The sequence below is a fragment of the Orcinus orca genome, chromosome 1, assembly GCF_937001465.1.
Source record: "Orcinus orca chromosome 1, mOrcOrc1.1, whole genome shotgun sequence".
NCBI lineage: Eukaryota > Metazoa > Chordata > Mammalia > Artiodactyla > Delphinidae > Orcinus > Orcinus orca.
In genome coordinates this window covers 209688442-209704695 of record NC_064559.1, presented here as the reverse complement: position 1 = coordinate 209704695, position 16254 = coordinate 209688442, and the positions used below count along the sequence as shown (strand labels likewise).

At 57.0% G+C, this 16254-nt stretch overlaps 1 protein-coding gene across 3 annotated transcripts in view; it reads left to right on the top strand.

Annotated features, from left to right (window-relative positions):
• Positions 1 to 16254, top strand: part of AJAP1 (adherens junctions associated protein 1) — a 123663-nt gene that overhangs the window by 41879 nt on the left and 65530 nt on the right. For 2 of the 3 annotated variants that reach the window (XR_007478902.1, XM_033432768.2), the window contains exon 2: positions 12299 to 13098. Coding sequence is in view for 1 of the 3 variants with exons in the window: in XM_033432768.2 (XP_033288659.2) it covers positions 12299 to 13098 (800 nt within the window). In the remaining 2 variants the exon portion in view is untranslated. Of the gene's footprint in view, positions 1 to 9871; positions 10114 to 12298; positions 13099 to 16254 lie in introns of those variants that run through there. The other variant, XR_007478906.1, reaches the window with a different exon arrangement.

The following is a 16254-nucleotide window of genomic DNA, read 5'->3' as shown; positions in this document are numbered from 1 at the left end:
TGGGGTCAGGACTTCAATGTATGAATTGGGGGGGACACAGTTCGGCCTATACCAGGACCTCGGGGACGGGGGAGGTTGACCCCAAGGGGAGACATTGCTTGCGGGGCGGTGGTAGGCAGCTGGTGATGGCAGAGCCCGTCTGCCAAGCTTGACACTCAGCTCTGCTGGGTTCTTCTGGGAAGAATTTCCCCAAATGTCCCCTTGCTGGTGGTGGCTGCCCCATCAGCCTTATGCCACGTTGTGTTTGCAGCCGAGCTCTGCACACTCGACTTGGAGATTCAGGCGAGAAACCTGGGATGGCGGGTTTCACAGCTGGGCCACAGGAGGGGACATTGGGTGAACTGGAAAAGGGATGGCTGGGGACGCACGTTCACCTGGGTGTCCGTGTGTGTCTGTGTGTGTCCATGTGCGTGCACGCACGTGTGGTCCAGGCTTGTGTGGCCTGCACGTGGAGTGCCTCTCGGGGGTTGGATGAGTCCTGATTCCCAGCAGGACAGCTGGGGTGGGAGGTGGAAATGACCCGGGGAGGCTCTCTACCCAAGCCCCCACCCTACACCCGCTCAGTGCTCTGTAGAGGTAGTGAGTTCCCCGTCACCGTTTGTGTTCAATCTGAAGCTGGGAAGCTGTGGATGGCGGTGGTTAGAGCAGAGGTGTCCGTCAGGCAGGATGTCCCCCGGCTCTGTCTTCCCGCGCGGTTGGCTGGAGCCTGGCCTCCTCACCCTGCACCCAAGCCCTGGGGGAGGTGAGGCCAGGTGGCCGCAGGGTGGGCCAGGTCCCCGAGGCACCGCCCACTGGCTGGTTACCTGGGGCAGGTGCGCCGATACCTCTGAAACGTACATCCCCTCGCGGGTAACATGGCGGAGTGGGGTTGCCTCTCTCGGGGGGTGTGGTTGGCGCTCGGCTCCTGGCTGTCCAGCATCACGCCCGGCGCTTCCTATGGCCTCGCCCGCAGCCCAGTGGGACTTGGGTCTAGGCGCTCCCCCTCTCGGTGGGGTTGGGCAAGGGTGGGGTATCGGCAGCAGAGCCTCTGTTCTTGGCAAGTCCCCTCCTGATGGGGACACAGGAACTTGCTGTAGTGGAGACAGAACCATGACCTACATTGTAGGGTTTGCACAGATGACTTCATGGATTTCTGGCAGTGCCGGCTCGTTTCCAAGTTGCCATTTTCTTTCTCCCCTATCCACAGACGCAACCATCCCCTGCCCCCCAGGCCCCCTCTCAGGACCCTGTACCCTGTGCAGGCCACCGTATGGGTCCCTCCATCCCCTGCAAAGGCCCCGTTTCATCTCAGCCTCATTTACACTCAGGTACAAAAGACTGAGGACAGTAATGTGGTTGCAGCCAGGCGTGGAGACTGCTGCTGAGGACTGGGCTCCCTGGGTCCCCTCAAGTGGGCTGGGTCTGCTTTTGACTGTGTGAGGAGGACCCTCCTTCTCCCTCCTCCCTGCAGTCTGCCCTTCACAGACTAGACTCCGGAGGACCTTCAAGGTCATCTGCCCTCCCCCCGCCCCCATCAGCTGCAGGGGCCAGTCGTCATCCTTCCTCTGTGTGATGTGCCTGGTCCAACACCAGAGCCTCCTGCGAGGTTCCGGACCTCTCCAGGTTCTTCTGTAATTGCACCTCCTTCATAGCGCCCGCTCCAAACTCTTAAACTATCCATTTTGTCTTCCTCATCGCTCATCTTCTGATATTCAGGGACCCACCATGCTTCAGCCACACTGAGCCCTTCTGAGCAGTGGTCCCAGCTTTCCCTAAGGGATGGTCCCGGGGGTTCTGGAGGTCAGAGATGGGCAGGCTTGGCCTGGAGACCACTGGAGAGAACTAGGGGGTCACAGCCTGAGCTAGTCCCTGGGGCTCCTCTGGAGGTCCACCACTCTTTCTCCCTGGACACACAGCTCCTCTGCCTTTGCCTCCTGTGGCCTGAGTCCAGCCTCCTCTTGACTCCTAAGCCACGTAGCTGGGCGCTTTGCCGAGAGCTCTGCCAGCATCTTGTCAGTGTCATCCCCCCCCCGCCCCTCCCGCTCGCACAAGATGAGCACATGAGCACCTCAGGAGACAGTGTCCAGAGCAGCCCATACGCTGGGTGAGCGGGTGATGGAGAGCTGGGCTTTCGGCTCCAATCCGCCTGACCCCAGAGCTCTCCCTCAGCCATCTCGCTCTTCCTTCCCTACGCCCCGCCCTCCCCACCTCCATCAGGGCATCCTTTCGTTATCCCTGCAGATCCCACGACAGCCCTGCTTCTGAGACGCTGAGAAGCAGCGATGCCTCCACTGTTCTCCACCCTTCTTGGTTGGCTCACAAAGTGCCGGGCACATGTAACGAGCTTCGTAAATACGATGTAACAAGAGCAACGCAAACTGAAATAGACATTTCCCGTGAGAAAGAGGAACTTCATTGGGTGCTTTGGAAGCTGCGTCATTTATTCTCGAGTCCACTTTTTAGGGACAAGGCTATCAGTAGCGAGCCATCTCTCAGCAGGAGCGGTGTCTGAGATTACACGGAATGTTCTCTACGGGGGATGCATGTTTCCCAGTGCCAGAGAGGCAGTGGGACAGTTCTCAAAACCTGAAACCTTGGAGGAACACATCCTTCCCAGAACCAGCTTCCCTCCGGGGCTGAATATTTATCTCCTTCAGCATCAGCTGCTTTCAGTTGTATTTTTAAGAGACTTCTTTCCAGAGAAAAACACAGCTACTATTTTTGTTCTTTTTTTTCTTCTGCAAGATGAGAGTAACAGCCGTTCTTCTCAGAGGGTTACCGTGCGAGCAGCATGGGACAATTCGTGTCGAGCGCTAAGCCCAGAGCCCCACGCAGAGCTGGCGTTTAGTCCATGTGGGTGATGGTTCTGGCACCCACTCTGCCCTTTCTGTCCATGATTGGCTCTGTTCAGCCCTTTCTGTCCATGATCAGCTCTGTTCAGCCCTTTCTGTCCATGATCAGCTCTGTTCAGCCCTTTCTGTCCATGATCAGCTCTGTTCAGCGCTTTCTGTCCGTGATCAGCTCTGTTCAGCCCTTTCTGTCCGTGATCAGCTCTGTTCAGCCCTTTCTGTCCATGATCAGCTCTGTTCAGCCCTTTCTGTCCATGATCAGCTCTGTTTCCATAAATATGCATTTGTGCCGTGGCCCTTATCTCTTCACGTGATTGTGTAAGAACTTTCCCGTGAGCATCTTCCCGGGCTGACAGCCCTGGCACATGGTACCCGGGACCTGTGTGCTGAAGGGTCGCTGGTCTCCAGCATCCCTTCTGCCCCACGGAACCCATCCTATATCTCTTGTTAAAAATGGACATAAAATAGGATTAAACTGGGTCCCAGTGAGGGACAGGAGACGTTCCTCAGCTCTCAACCCTGGACGCCTCTGGGGAGCTTCCTAAAACGTTACTGATGCTGGACCTCCTCCCTAAAGATGCTGATTAGTGGGCCTGCTGCGGTGGAGCTGAGGCTCAGAGTTTTGTCACCATCCTTTCCCCCAACCAGGTGGTTCTCATGGGAGGCCTGGGCTGAGAACCACTGGCTGGAATTTGCAGAATTGACTTTGCCTTTCCAGGGTCTTCTAGACTTTGTTCTGAGTTGGCTTTGCTGGCAGGGATGGTTTCTCGCCCAGCTTATGTCTGTTTGCCTTTGCCCAGAGAGATGCAGAAGACAGGCTTGACCCCGGGATGGACCAGCTCATGCTGGGGGTCTGTCTCAGACCTTTGCCCCCACCTGCAGAGGAAGCATGGGAAGGATGGCCCAGGGTACCTGGCAAGGCGGGCTGGCAGACCCAAGGAGGCTGCTCAGCCGCTGGGGCAGCTGCTGGTCACATCCTGGGTGCTGCCCAGAGAGGGAACAGACACCACGTTGGGGGGTCAGTAGCTGAGCCTCTCAGAGGACCAGCTGGGCTGGGGGCACTTTGGTGGCTGGGGGCTGCCGTTCCTGGATGGCCTATCTGCTGTCCCGCAGCAGCAGGGCTGCAAGAGGGCAGTGGGGACCTGGCCACGTCGGCAGGGGCTGTAGCATCAGACACGCAGAAGCCCTGCTCCCCACTCCCGGGGAGAGAGCGTTCCCACCCACAAGGCTACCCACCCACCGCTTGTCACCACTTCACTCCTCCGGAATGCTCGCGGGCGCGTTGCCCAGGCAACCAGAATGCCAGCACGTTGCTATCCTTCAGTCTCCTCCAAGCACCTGTGACGCCTGTGAGCACCAGCCCCCGTGCTCCGAGTTCTGCAGACGCTCCACTCTGGAGCTCCTGGGGAGGGAAGATGGGCCCCTGGGTGCTGTCCACAGCCACGGGGGGAGTGGAGGGACCACGGCTGGGAGCCGAGCCTAAAGCACTCACCATGGAGTCCCCGTGACACACTGTAGTGTGGGTACCCACATTCAGCCCATTTTACAGGTGGGGAAACTGAGGCTCAGATAGGTTCCACCAATTGCCCAAGCTCACGCGGCTAGCAGGTTGGAAGTCAAGTAGCCAGCTCTGAGCCCCCGAGGTCACCACCACACAAGGCCGCTTCTGGAGGCTGTGTGGATTAGTCATCTCCAAGCCTCTCTCCTCCTGGGGATAGAGATGGTCATTCCCACCTCACCAGGCCCCAGGAGGAGCAGACCATCCGTGTGCAGGCGTGTTTCTCGGCTTCAGCCCTGTGGACCTTTGGGGCTGGATAAGTCTGTGGAGGCCTGTCCTGTGCACATGGATGTTTTGCAGCTTCCCTGGCTCTGCCCACGAGATGCCAGCAGCAGTGCCTCCATCCCCAGCTGCTGACGACCAGGAACGTCTCCAGACCTTGCCGAACGTCCCGTGGGGGCACGATGCCCCCTGTGCGAGCATCGATGGTGTGAATGCCCTGTGTGGACTGTACAGTGTCACTGACATGCCAGGGCCTCTTGTCTTCTGCAAGAGCTTATGAAGTAATTCCCCAGGACCTGCAGGGCCCTGGCGGCTGGATGAGGTTGGGAGGGGCGTGGACCCCACCTGCTCAGGTCCAGCGCCCACCCAGCCGCCTCCCCGTGGGCGGAGCCTCTGTGCAGACTGTCCAGGGAGTGGAGTCACCGTGGTTACAGGTTATAGAGGGTCTGTCCTTGCTCTGCTTTTTCTAGCATGTCCCTGTCCCCACAGGTCTAGGGGTATTGGGACCTAGTTTCTGAGCACAGAGATCTTAAGTCCCTGAGTCCTGGACTCGTGGTGACCCCAGCCAGGCCCCTTCATTTGTGGGTCTCTTGTTGTCCACACCTGGGCAATGAGGGTTTGGGATGAAGACACCCACCCACAGATGCTTCAGGACAAAGGGGTCCGTCAGGAGACCGGTGTGCCTGTGCTTCACCCACTGCACCCAGGAGTAGGAGGGTGTCGAGAGGACCCCCGCCCCCGGGGTTGACCCCACGTTCCGGGAAGGAGGGTAGCCAGAGACATCTGGTCACGTTGGAGGTTTCTTTCCTGAACCGCTCCTTCTCTGTGTCAGAAACCACGTGTGCGCCCGACATCCACTGGGGCCGCGGGTGACCAAAACCTAGGCGCCCAGAGCGCCTCTCCTGAAAGGGAGCGATGCTTTCATCCCCGTGAGTCCCGGGGCCAAGTGTGGAGCCGCTTCTACAGGACATCACGGTGACATCGGGCTGGGAGCACCGTTCGAGTGACTCACAGCTGCGTTTGTTTCACTAGGAAAATTGAACCAGTTACTGCTTTCCAGAAGAGAGCGCGTGCTCTGCTCCCTTCCTGAGCTGGTGCTGGGGGATAGAGGCTGAGCCACCTGTGTCCGTGAGAGGGGAGGGCGGGTCTCTGCTCCTGAGATGTAGCCAGAGCCCCTGCTGCACTGTCCTGTTGGTGATGGGGGGCTGGGGGACACGGGTTGGAAGGAGGCCCCCCAAGTGCTCCTGGGCACCAGAGGGTCCTGTACGGAGGGTGGGGGGAGATGAATATCTCATGGTGTTGGAAAGCCGTGTCCTGCTCTCTCCAGGGCAGAGACCTTGGGGCAACACGGAATCAGGGATACCAGGACCTTTCCCCCACCGGGCACCAAGCTCTCCCTTCTCACGTAGAACCGAATGTCTCTTCCTGGTGGGATGTGCCTTCTGTCAGGAGAAGACGTGGTGGTGAAACAAAGGCTCACCTACTGGGAGTTTCACTTTGCCCAAAGGTCAGAGCTGAGTGTGGCCGCCATCTCCCCTTAGTTGCAGCTTTGGGGGTCCAGGATTTGTTCTCAGAAGGCTTGCCGCCTCCTCCATCCATCCCGGACCCCAAGCCTGCCGCCCCTTGCTCTCTGGGCTTCGCGAAGAGCAGCATCACCCTGTCAGGCTGTAGGAGACGGGGCACCTCTGAACATCCTGAGAGCGAATCTCATGGCTTCTTCCCTCCAGCTCCCTGAGTGCAGATCCCGCGGCTGGAGCACCCCAGCTTCTCGCTGCCAGCCCACAGCCCGAGCGCGCTTGGAACGTAGGTCTGAAAGGAAGGGGAAGTCCTGCCTGTCACCCACCATCCTCTTTGCTTGGGACAGTGGCTTCCTTAGATTTGTCCCATTCCATGGCTTGACTGCAAAACTGGTGAGGTTTGAGGAGTTAAATACAAAGTGGGTTTTCCCCCCAGAGTGTGTGCTGTGCTTGGGGTCCTGCTTCCTAAGATGAGCATGCAGAAAGGGGAGGGTCATCACTTTTCAGTCGAGACGGCTGGCAGACAGGACACCACAGGTGGCTGAGGTCATCAGCAGAGGTGGGTCGTGTTGACATCAGGCACCCCAATACCATGTGACAGGAGGGCTGCACCTCTGAAGTTCCTCCCAAGAACCCATCCCCCCAGTCTAACCATGAGAAAAACACCAGACAAATCCCAGTAGAGAGACAGCCTACAAACTGCCTGATCTGTCCTCCTGAAAACTGACAAGGTCATCGAAAGAAGGCAAGTCCGAGCATCCGTCACAGCCCGGAGGATCCCGAGGAGACGTGATGACTAATGTTATGTGCGATGCTGGAAGAGAGAACTGGTGAAACCCTAATGCAGTATGGAATTTGGTTCATGATCACGGAACCGTGCTTTCCCTAGGTTTTGACAAACTCACCATGGTGATGTGGGATGTTCACATCGAGGCATCTGGGAGAAGAGTACACAGGACCTCTCGGTGCCCTTGTGCAATTTTTCTATGAATCTAAAACTGCTCTAAAAAGAAAAGCTTATTTAAACAAACAAACCAACAGAAGTGGGGTGCGATCAAGAGGCTTCTGGACACAGGATCATGCTGAGGAGGGGCAGGTAGACTCAGCAGGGGCCCCAGGTGAAGGGATGCCCATGTCTGTAGGGGTTGATGATGTCCACCTAGGAACACGGACTCCCCCAGAGCCAGCTCTGTGCTGGAGGAAGCACATCTGTGTCGTCCCACCTGCGTCCTCGGAGTCATTTCAGGCTGTACCCTATCCGTTATTGATCATAGATGCACGGTTCTTCTTAGAAGATGAGGAGACCTCAGTGCCACCTGCTCCAACCGCCTCGTGTAAGGCTGCGAACCTGGGGCTTGTGGAGTAGAAGCAACAAGCCCACGCTCAGGCCAACGTCAAACAGAATTGTTCCCACTGTGGCTTGTCCCCCGAACAAGCTGATGGCAAGCCCCAGAGAGACATCACGGGTGAGGGTCTTCCTCAGTCATCCAGTGCTGGGGTTGTACATGGGGTGCTTGTCACTGCTAGTGGCAGGGCTGGGACAGGCTGGCCACCTGTCGGATACCGCTCAGGTTCTGCCCTGTCCTGGAGATTCCGGGATGGCCTCTGGGCCGTGCAGACTCCTGCATAAACTTCTGGCCCAGCCCCTGTGCTCTGGTAAGTGGATGCCAGCTGCTTGCAGAAGGCAGCCCTGCAAACTCCTTGCTCGGAGAAAAGCGCACCCTTAAGTGGAAGGGATGTCTTTGTCTCCCTTAATTGACAGTGATTTTCTTCAGTGAAGAAAATATACAGAAGGTATCAAATTGAATCTCAATTTGCTGAATCTTATTAAGCTGTTCTTGGGGGAAAAGGATTTCAATAAAAGTTTAAAAGGGAGAGAAGCAAAAAGCCTGCCAACTAGAAAATAAAGTGGGATGGAGCAGTAGTTCCCAATTTGGGAGCAATCAGGTGGGGTGGGGGGTGGCTGGGAGCCTTTGTTCTTCATTTGAAAGTCTAGGCTGGGACGCTGCCGAGGGGGAGCCTTCCAGGACCCGTCTGTCACAGGGTGTAGACGCGGCAGCCAGGCACACCAGCAAGGATCGTGTGGACGAATCTAAAGTCTCCACCGCATGTCCATTGCCGAGGCCGGCTGTGGCCCCAGCATCCTTTCTTTCCTCCCACCTGCCAGGGACAGGGAACGGAATTAGGACGCGATGCAGTGTGCCCCAAGTCTGTCTACCCACTACCCCGGCACACATCCACTTCTTCAGATCTAAACTACATACGCTAAGATCCACGTCTTTGATGTGCAGAGGTCAGTGTTTTTAATGTATTCACAAGGTTGTGCAACTGTCTCCACCATTAATTCCGGAACACTCTTATCACCCCTAAAGGAAACCCTGTGACCATTAGCAGTCACTCCCTACCCCCCTGCCCCCAGCCCCCGGCAGCCACCAATCTACTTTCTGTCCCTGTGGATCGACTGCTTCTGGGCATTTTTTGTAAACGGAATCGTACAGCCTGTAGCCTTTTGTGACTGGCTTCTTCGCGACGTTTTCAGGGTCCATCCACGTGGTAATGTATATCAGCACTTCTTTCCAAATAACGTTCCACTGTAGGGCTGGACCACCCTTCTTTACCCACTCATCAGCTGATGGACACGGAGATTGTTTCCAGTTTCCTCTGTTAGGAATAATGCTTCTGTGAACATTCGTGTATGCGTTTCTGCACCCAAGAGTGGAATTTCTGGGTCCACTTTGAGGAACTTCCAAACTGATGGCTGCACCGTTTCACATTCCCACCAACAACGCCCGAGACTTGCAGTCTTCCCACATCCTCGCCAGCACTTGGAATTGTCCCTCTGTTTGCTTGTAGCCATCCTCGTGGGGCTGAAGCAGTGGCACTTTCGTAAGGCGTCTGTGGATGCCCCAGGGTTTTGGGGAAGCCGGCTGCACTCGGCCTGCGCCATGGCCTGGCCTCCTTGGCGGGTTACCCGCTGGCTCTGATGGTTAGTGGCTCTGAGGGCCTCCCCTGCAGATGTGTGGGGTCCTCTGCCATCTTGAAAAATGGCTGATGGCACTGTGGATGCCTTCCTGGGTGAGAGGATCTGTGAGTGGTCCTCCAAGAACCTCTTAACCGTGAAATGAGTGTGGAGTTGGGGGCTTCCCAGCCCTGTGCTTAGCAGTGTCAGAGGGACACTGCAGAGTGTTCCTGGGGTCCTGCCTGGTTTCAGGACTAGCTGGAGGGATGAGGACAGAGGTCACTGGCTGCCCCTCACACGGTCCTCGCAGATGTGTCTGAATCCTCTCACACCAAGATGCGTCTTCACCCCAGGGGATCCCACACAGGAGTCCAGGAAGGTCCAGATTGCGCACAGAGGCAGCAGGCCTGGTGACAGAGCAGAGGGTTTGGGGCCTTTGGCCCCTGTAGAGAGACCAATGAGGGGTCCCCTGCAGGCCCTGGAATCGGTCCCTGACCTCCCTATGGGAGGGTCTCTCTCTGCTCCCCCGCCCAGGCCCCGCATTTCCTGGCTCCTGGGTGTGGGTGGAGCCTGTGTCCTGCCCTGTTCACCTGCCTCTGTATTTCCCTCTGTGAACAAATCTACCTGTTCAAAAAGAAAGAAAATGGACTTGAAGAGGAAAAACAAATCTAGCTCTCCCCGCTGTTGCGACCGGTTGGCTTCTCTGCATAACAGCTGGGGGGCGTGGAAAGAGAAGGGTTTCCATGGTAACCAATTACAGCTCACGATTGGTGGAAAATGGCAGAAATACCCTGCATGTGAAGTTGTGCGGGGCGGGCAGGCACAGGCCCTGTTGTAATTTCCTGGGGTGATGCCGCTCCAGGTGGTGGTGGCGGCAGGCAGGTGTGTGTGTTGACTACCGTTCACTCAGCCTGCCTGGCAGAGCCTCGTACTACCTGGTGGAGTCCAGTAATGCCTGGTGGGGCCTGGTGAGGCCTGATGTGACTGTGGTACCTGGGAGTGCCTGGTGAGGCCTGGTGAAGTCTGCAGGTACCTGGGGAGGCCTAAGGGTTCCTAGTAGTACCTGGTGGAGCCTAGTGGTGACTGGTGGGGTATGGTGGGACCTGGTGAGGTGGTGGGGTATAGGGAGACCTGTGGTGCCCTGTGAAGCCTGGGGGTACATGGTGAGGCCTGGGGGTGCCTGTTGAGACCTAGTGGTACTGGGCGGGGGGGCCTGGTGAGGCCTGGTGGTGCCTAGTGGGACCTGTTCCTACCTGGTGAAACCTGATAATACCTGGTGAGGTCTGGGGGTTCCTGGTAGTACCTGGTGGGGTCTGGCGGGATCTGGTTAGGCCTGGTGAGCTGGTGGGACCTGGTGGGACCTGGTGAAGCCTGGGAGGACACGGTGAGGCATGGGGGTGCCTAGGGGGGCATGGTGAAACCTGGTGAGGCGTGGGGGTGCTCAGCAGTGCCTTGTGGTACCTGATGGTGACCAGTGGTGCCCTCCAGGCCGAGGCACCACACCTGTTGGAAGCAGCATCTCATTTCCCTGAGGGCTGGACTCGCGTGCAAATGCATAGAGAGGTGGGAGAACTTGAGCTTCTAAAGCATCCCCCTCCCTGGGCCACCTGTGGCCACAGAGGAGCCGCCCTTGGCGTGCACCTGGGGGCACCTCGCGCTGACCTGAATCTCCGTGTGCAGCGAGGCTGGCCCGGACCCTGCAGCACGCAGGGCTGGCCGTGCAGAGACCGCACACCGGCAGCCTCTTGGCGCGGACGCATTAGCATAATGAGCAGTTCCTAATTTCTGCAGCCAAGCACTCGCGTTCTGATTGAAAAACTGGGGCCTTATTATTTGAGGATGTGTCCTTTTCGGCAATTAGCGCTCATTAATACAAGTTTCTTCCTTTCAACATGCTGGGGGGACAGCACGTTCCCAAGTGTCAGTGAGGGAAAAGTCAGCCCCAGGCACGTGGACACACTCACACAGACACGGACTGATTCAGTCCCTTTTAAAGTCACGTGACACCCTTGGAAGAAAACCTGCCAAACTCCGCTTCCCCAGGCCTGGTTCTACAGTGTTTCTGGGCTGACAACTCAGTGCAACACACATGCTTTCCCACCCCCACCTGCGACCATCCCTGAGCTCTCGCTTCGTGTCAATTTCTAGACATGGCCTTGCTGACGAGCTCTGGCTTTGAAGGGCGCCTGTCCCAGGTCCTCAGTTACCTAAGCCGGTGGCAGGGCGCGGGGCCCGGGTCCCCCCACCCTCCACGTGCACTGCATCCTCCCCTGGCTCTATCCTTGCCAGGCCCGGGGCGCGCTCAGCCTCGCTGCCCTCGCCAGGCCGTGCAGGTGTGCCCTCCCCAGCCTCCCTGTGCTGAGGAGGTAGAGGACAGGGTTCCCAAGGGCACCTACACGGGAGAAAAGTATCGGCAGAACGAGCACTTGGGCAGAGTGGGCGCCTTGATGGACTCTCAGCTTCCCCGCAGCTTGTCTTTTCCTGAGCGAGAACCAGAGGAGGCCACAGACCAGCAGCTTTCCCCGTGTATGTGTAACGGCATCTGAGGCCACGAGCCTGCTTTGAGATCGGCACATTGAGCTGAGATACGAGGCGGCAGAGGGTGGGGTTGGCAGAGCGCGGGACCTGGCCCGGAGCAGTAGATGCTGGGACCCTGCTCCACGTGAAGCCCCACAGGCTGAAACCCCTGTCCCTCCAGACCTCAGGACCGCAGGCTGCAGGCTTAGCATCACCCACCTCGGACCGCGAACGTCTGTGACCTGGAGGGAAGTGCCCGGGCCTTGGACCCAGGGTGTGGACCACGTTCCAGCCCTGCCGTTCCCTCCCCTCTTGGCGCCTCCGTTTTATTAAGGGTCAGAGCAAAGCGGGGATGGAAGGCCCGTGAGGTCATCTCTTCAGCTGACAGATGTGGGCTTTGGAGACTCGGTTTCCCTCCTGTAAGCGGACGCTTTGTCCTCAGCCGGCCACGTGCAGGCAAGCTCCTTGGAGGTGAAGCCGGGTCCTGAGCGCGTGTGGTTCAGCCTGTGCTGCTAAGATGCTAACAGACCGCGCTCGAGTCGGCCTTTGAAGTGAACTAACGAAGGGTTTCTTTCCCCTTTGGAAGCTGGGATTAGCGCTCATTACAAGAAGATCATTTCCTCGCCCTGGTGGGGGGTGGAGAGCGCCCCCCAGGCAGAGGCCCCCCCACTGATGCTTTTCTCTCTCTCCCACGCAGTTCCATGTTCATCCGCTGGCCCGGCTGCTCTCTAGGAAGCCATGCTTGGATCCTTATAGCCATGTTTCAGCTCGCCCTGGATCTGCCCGCGTGTGAGTCCCTGGGCCCGGGCCCCGACTTCCGGCTGCTGCCCCGGCTGCCCCACCGGCCGCCCCGCTTGTGGAGTTTTAAGAGCGGACAGCCCGCCCGGGTCCCAGCGCCCGTGTGGAGCCCCCGGCCGCCCCGCTTGGAGCGTGGTCACAGTCACGGGCAGATGCTGAGTCCCCGGGCCCGACGGGCGCACAGACCCAGGGACCAGGTGGCCACTCTGGGGCCCAAAGGGGGGCTGGCCAAGCCCCCAGCTGCTGCCAAATCCAGCCCTTCCCTGGGCCCCTCCTCCTCTGCGGGGGGCAGTGGAGCTCCCACGGACCAGCAGGCCCTCCTGCGGCGGGGGAAGAGGCACCTGCAGGGGCCCGCCTTCAACAGCTTTGACTTCCAAGGCAGCAGGCCCACCACGGAGACGGAGTTCATTGCCTGGGGGCCCACGGGGGAGGAGGAGGCCCCGGAATCCAATACATTTCCAGGCGTTTATGGCCCCACCACGGTCTCCATCTTCCAAACACAGAAGACAGCTGTGGCCACTGCCACCGCCACCGCCACCACGGCCACCTCCGTGACACTGCAGACTCAGGGGCTCACCGAGCCCCTGGACCCCAGGAGTGGGAAACCGGTTGGGGTAAGCACAACGGAGCCTTCCACCAGCCCCAGCAGAGACAGTGGCAAAGTCAGCAAGCCCCCGCGGGTTCTGGGGGAGACCTCAGGTACGCCCACCTCTTTTCTGGTTGGTGCTGGGTTGGGGGGAATTTTTTGGGGGGGGGTGGCTTAGGAGGGATGCTGAGTTGTGCCTGGGTGATGCCGTTTTGTGAGACTCTTCATTTCCCAGCAGGGAACCTAAAGCCATAGCCCCTCACGGGAAGATGGGGCGCTGTGTGTCTGTGAACTTGCACGTGTATATGTCCTGACAAATCTGGGTTGTGCTCTGCAAGGAAGGGCCAGGCTCTTCTAGCTGCTGGAAGGGAGCAGGGAGAGGGTCTCTCCCTAGAGGTGGCCCTGAAGTGGGCACTGTACCCACCCTGCCCGTGTAGGGGTGTCTGAGCCCCACCAGACACAGGGAAACATCTTCCTGAATGGCAGAACTTCAGCTCCTGGGCCAGCCTGGGAGTTAGGTGTGGGCACATCTGCTGATAGAGACAGGGTATGTGGTGTCTTCAAAAACCCTCAAGGGTATGGCCCTAAGGAGGGGCAACTGTCAGACTGGCCTAGAATTAGCAATTACCTTAAACAGCAGGAGAGCCGGAGGCCGTGTAGCAGGAGGAGCCTCCTGTGGTGTTAGCTGAGGCTTTTCGCACTGACTCAGGTGGGGGGTGTCTTGTCCCTGAAGATGGGTTAGGAGGTGTTTGGAGGATGGAGATCTGACAGATGGCTTTGGTTCTCCTGCCCGTGTTATTCTAGGTGTGTGTAGACAACTAGCATTTCTTGGCTTTGGAATATCTTGCTGCAACGTCGTTTTGTTGTTCCTTCTCCTCCTGTAACTCCTCCAATTGCTTCGCAAGGAGTAGCCCTTGAAAATCTCCCAGGCCAAAGCTTGTCCCTTCGCTGGTAGGCCCCCTGCATGTACCCAGCTTCAGGCCGGCCAGGGGACAGCCAGAATCCTGGACCCCCATGTTCCCACCCACTGCCAGCATCCTTGGCTTCTGTGAACAAGCCATAGCCCCATGCCCCACCATGACTCCCAGGTTTACAGATAGTGTCCGTGCCTGCACATCCTAGACTGGCAGCGGTATTTGCTGACTTGCAAAACAGGATGCAAGTCCCAGGACATGAGCCCAAAGGGGTGGGGGCACCATGCAGCCTCCTCCACCCCCGGCTTGCTTCTCCACTTCCTCAGGGTTTGGACCTGACACGGATCCTCTACAGAACCCGGAGGACAGAGAGAACCGCTCGTCAGGGTCCCTCCGCAGCCAGGTTGCCATGCTGTCCCTTGCACTCGTGTGTGCACCACATTCTGTATCCCGGCCGACAGGCAGGGTATGGTCAGTAGTTGGACAGGTTTCCAGGGAGTGGGTGGCCTTTGTTCCATGACCTACTTCCTTCCTTCACCTGGATAAGAGAACTGCGGCTTTTTATTCTGCGCGATTCTTCCCTTGAGAGCAACATATCTGTGGAAGCAAAGCCAAGCTCCACCTCAACGCCAGGGGCCGGGCGCCGGGCTGGAGGGACGGAGGCTGTGAGCTTGGGGGTGTCACGGGAGAGGGTCTGCGGGGCTGTGCCTTAGCTGTCTTCCGCATAGCCCCCTTCTGAGGTCTAGAGACACACAGACCCTGCCATTCATCTTCTCCGTGCCAGGCGCCCAAGAGCAGCTTACAAAGCATTCGTTTTTACCTCGATAAACTCGCAAGCCATCATCATAATAGAATTCAGTGGTGCGTTCATTTATTGTCATCTCCTCTGCCTACGTCACTTACTATATAGACATGGATGAGGAAACGAGTTCCCATTTCTTCCAAATCACATTTGTTATTACTAAAGTTAAATGCCCGGGATAGCATTAGAAGCCTTACCAAATTAATTCATAGTACATTGGATATTGCTAATCCAGCTTGACAGATGCTTATCTTGGAAAAGATTTATGGTTCTTCATGATATAATCTGCTGCTAGATTAATTTGTTTAGCACAACAAATTTAAAAGGGGGAAAGTATGTGTGTTTGTTTCTAATGCAGAGAAATGTTCATTCTGGGAAGTGATGCTGGATGCTGAGTAGGGGCAGCCAGTGGTCCTCAGCTTCGAGTTCAAGGCAAGGAAAGAGAGGAAATGCTGATTCCCCTAACCGGGCTCATCAAAGCTCAGCTGGTCCTACATAAGTGATCCAAGCCCCAGGGCATTGAGAGCCCAGGCAGGGGTCCCACAGATCCCCCTAGTTAGCAGATGTAGACCTAGGCCCCCCAACTCGTTGGAGTATGACTACTACTCACCCTTCTCCGACAGGATTTAAGGCAGCAAGGGTGGTCTTGGGGATCCCAGAGCTGTGGTCTGGGGGGCCTTGCGCACCACGGTGAGCGGTACGTGCTTCCAGGCTGCAGATCTGCATGTGAATCTGGGCTCTGCTGCATGTAGCTGGCTGACCCTGGGAAAGTTCTCTTCTCTGTTGGCTACATTTTCTTCATTTATGAAAGTTTAGAAATATCTCTCCTAAATGGTTGCTGTGAAGTCTCAGTAAATCAACCCCAAGTACAAAACACGGTGCCTGGCAACTAAGAATCCTCTATCTGCGCCATATGTTTTTATACCCAGCAAGAGTGACTCTGAGGAGAGGGTTACAGGCGTCAAGGACAAACAGGCCCAGATTTGCCCACTCACAGCTGGGGGGTGCCCCAAAGTCTGGAATGAAGGCTTTAGGAAGTGATATGAAGAATTTGATAAGTCAATTCTGTGGTCAAAAGAAGTGTCTTTGGAATCAGATTTGGGAAGTTGTTTTATTTTTGCTTCTGTAGAGAAACGTTTAGAAGGGGAATGTCTAAACATTCCTGTCTGTCCATAGCACAGGCATTGGTGGGTGTAGAAAGGGCAGGTGGCTGGTGATTTGGGGCACTCTGAAATCTGTCAGGAGCTAACATTATATGGAAAAGCTGCTGGAATTGCCTAAGGGCCCACTTGACGTGGAGCAGGAGTCACGCTCCACGTAAAGCGGTTGGGAAATCTCTCCTAGTTTTAGTGTGGTAGTTGAGAGTGCCACAGCCTGCCTGCCAATTCCTAACTTCATTTGTATTAGCTGCGTGAACTTGGGCAGCTTCCTTCTTATCTCTGTGCCTCAGTGGGAATTACAGAATTAAAAATCTCATAATGTTGTAAAGATTCAGTGAGATAGTACATACCAGGTGCTCAGTGCCTGGCACATCATAGTTCCCCAGGACATGT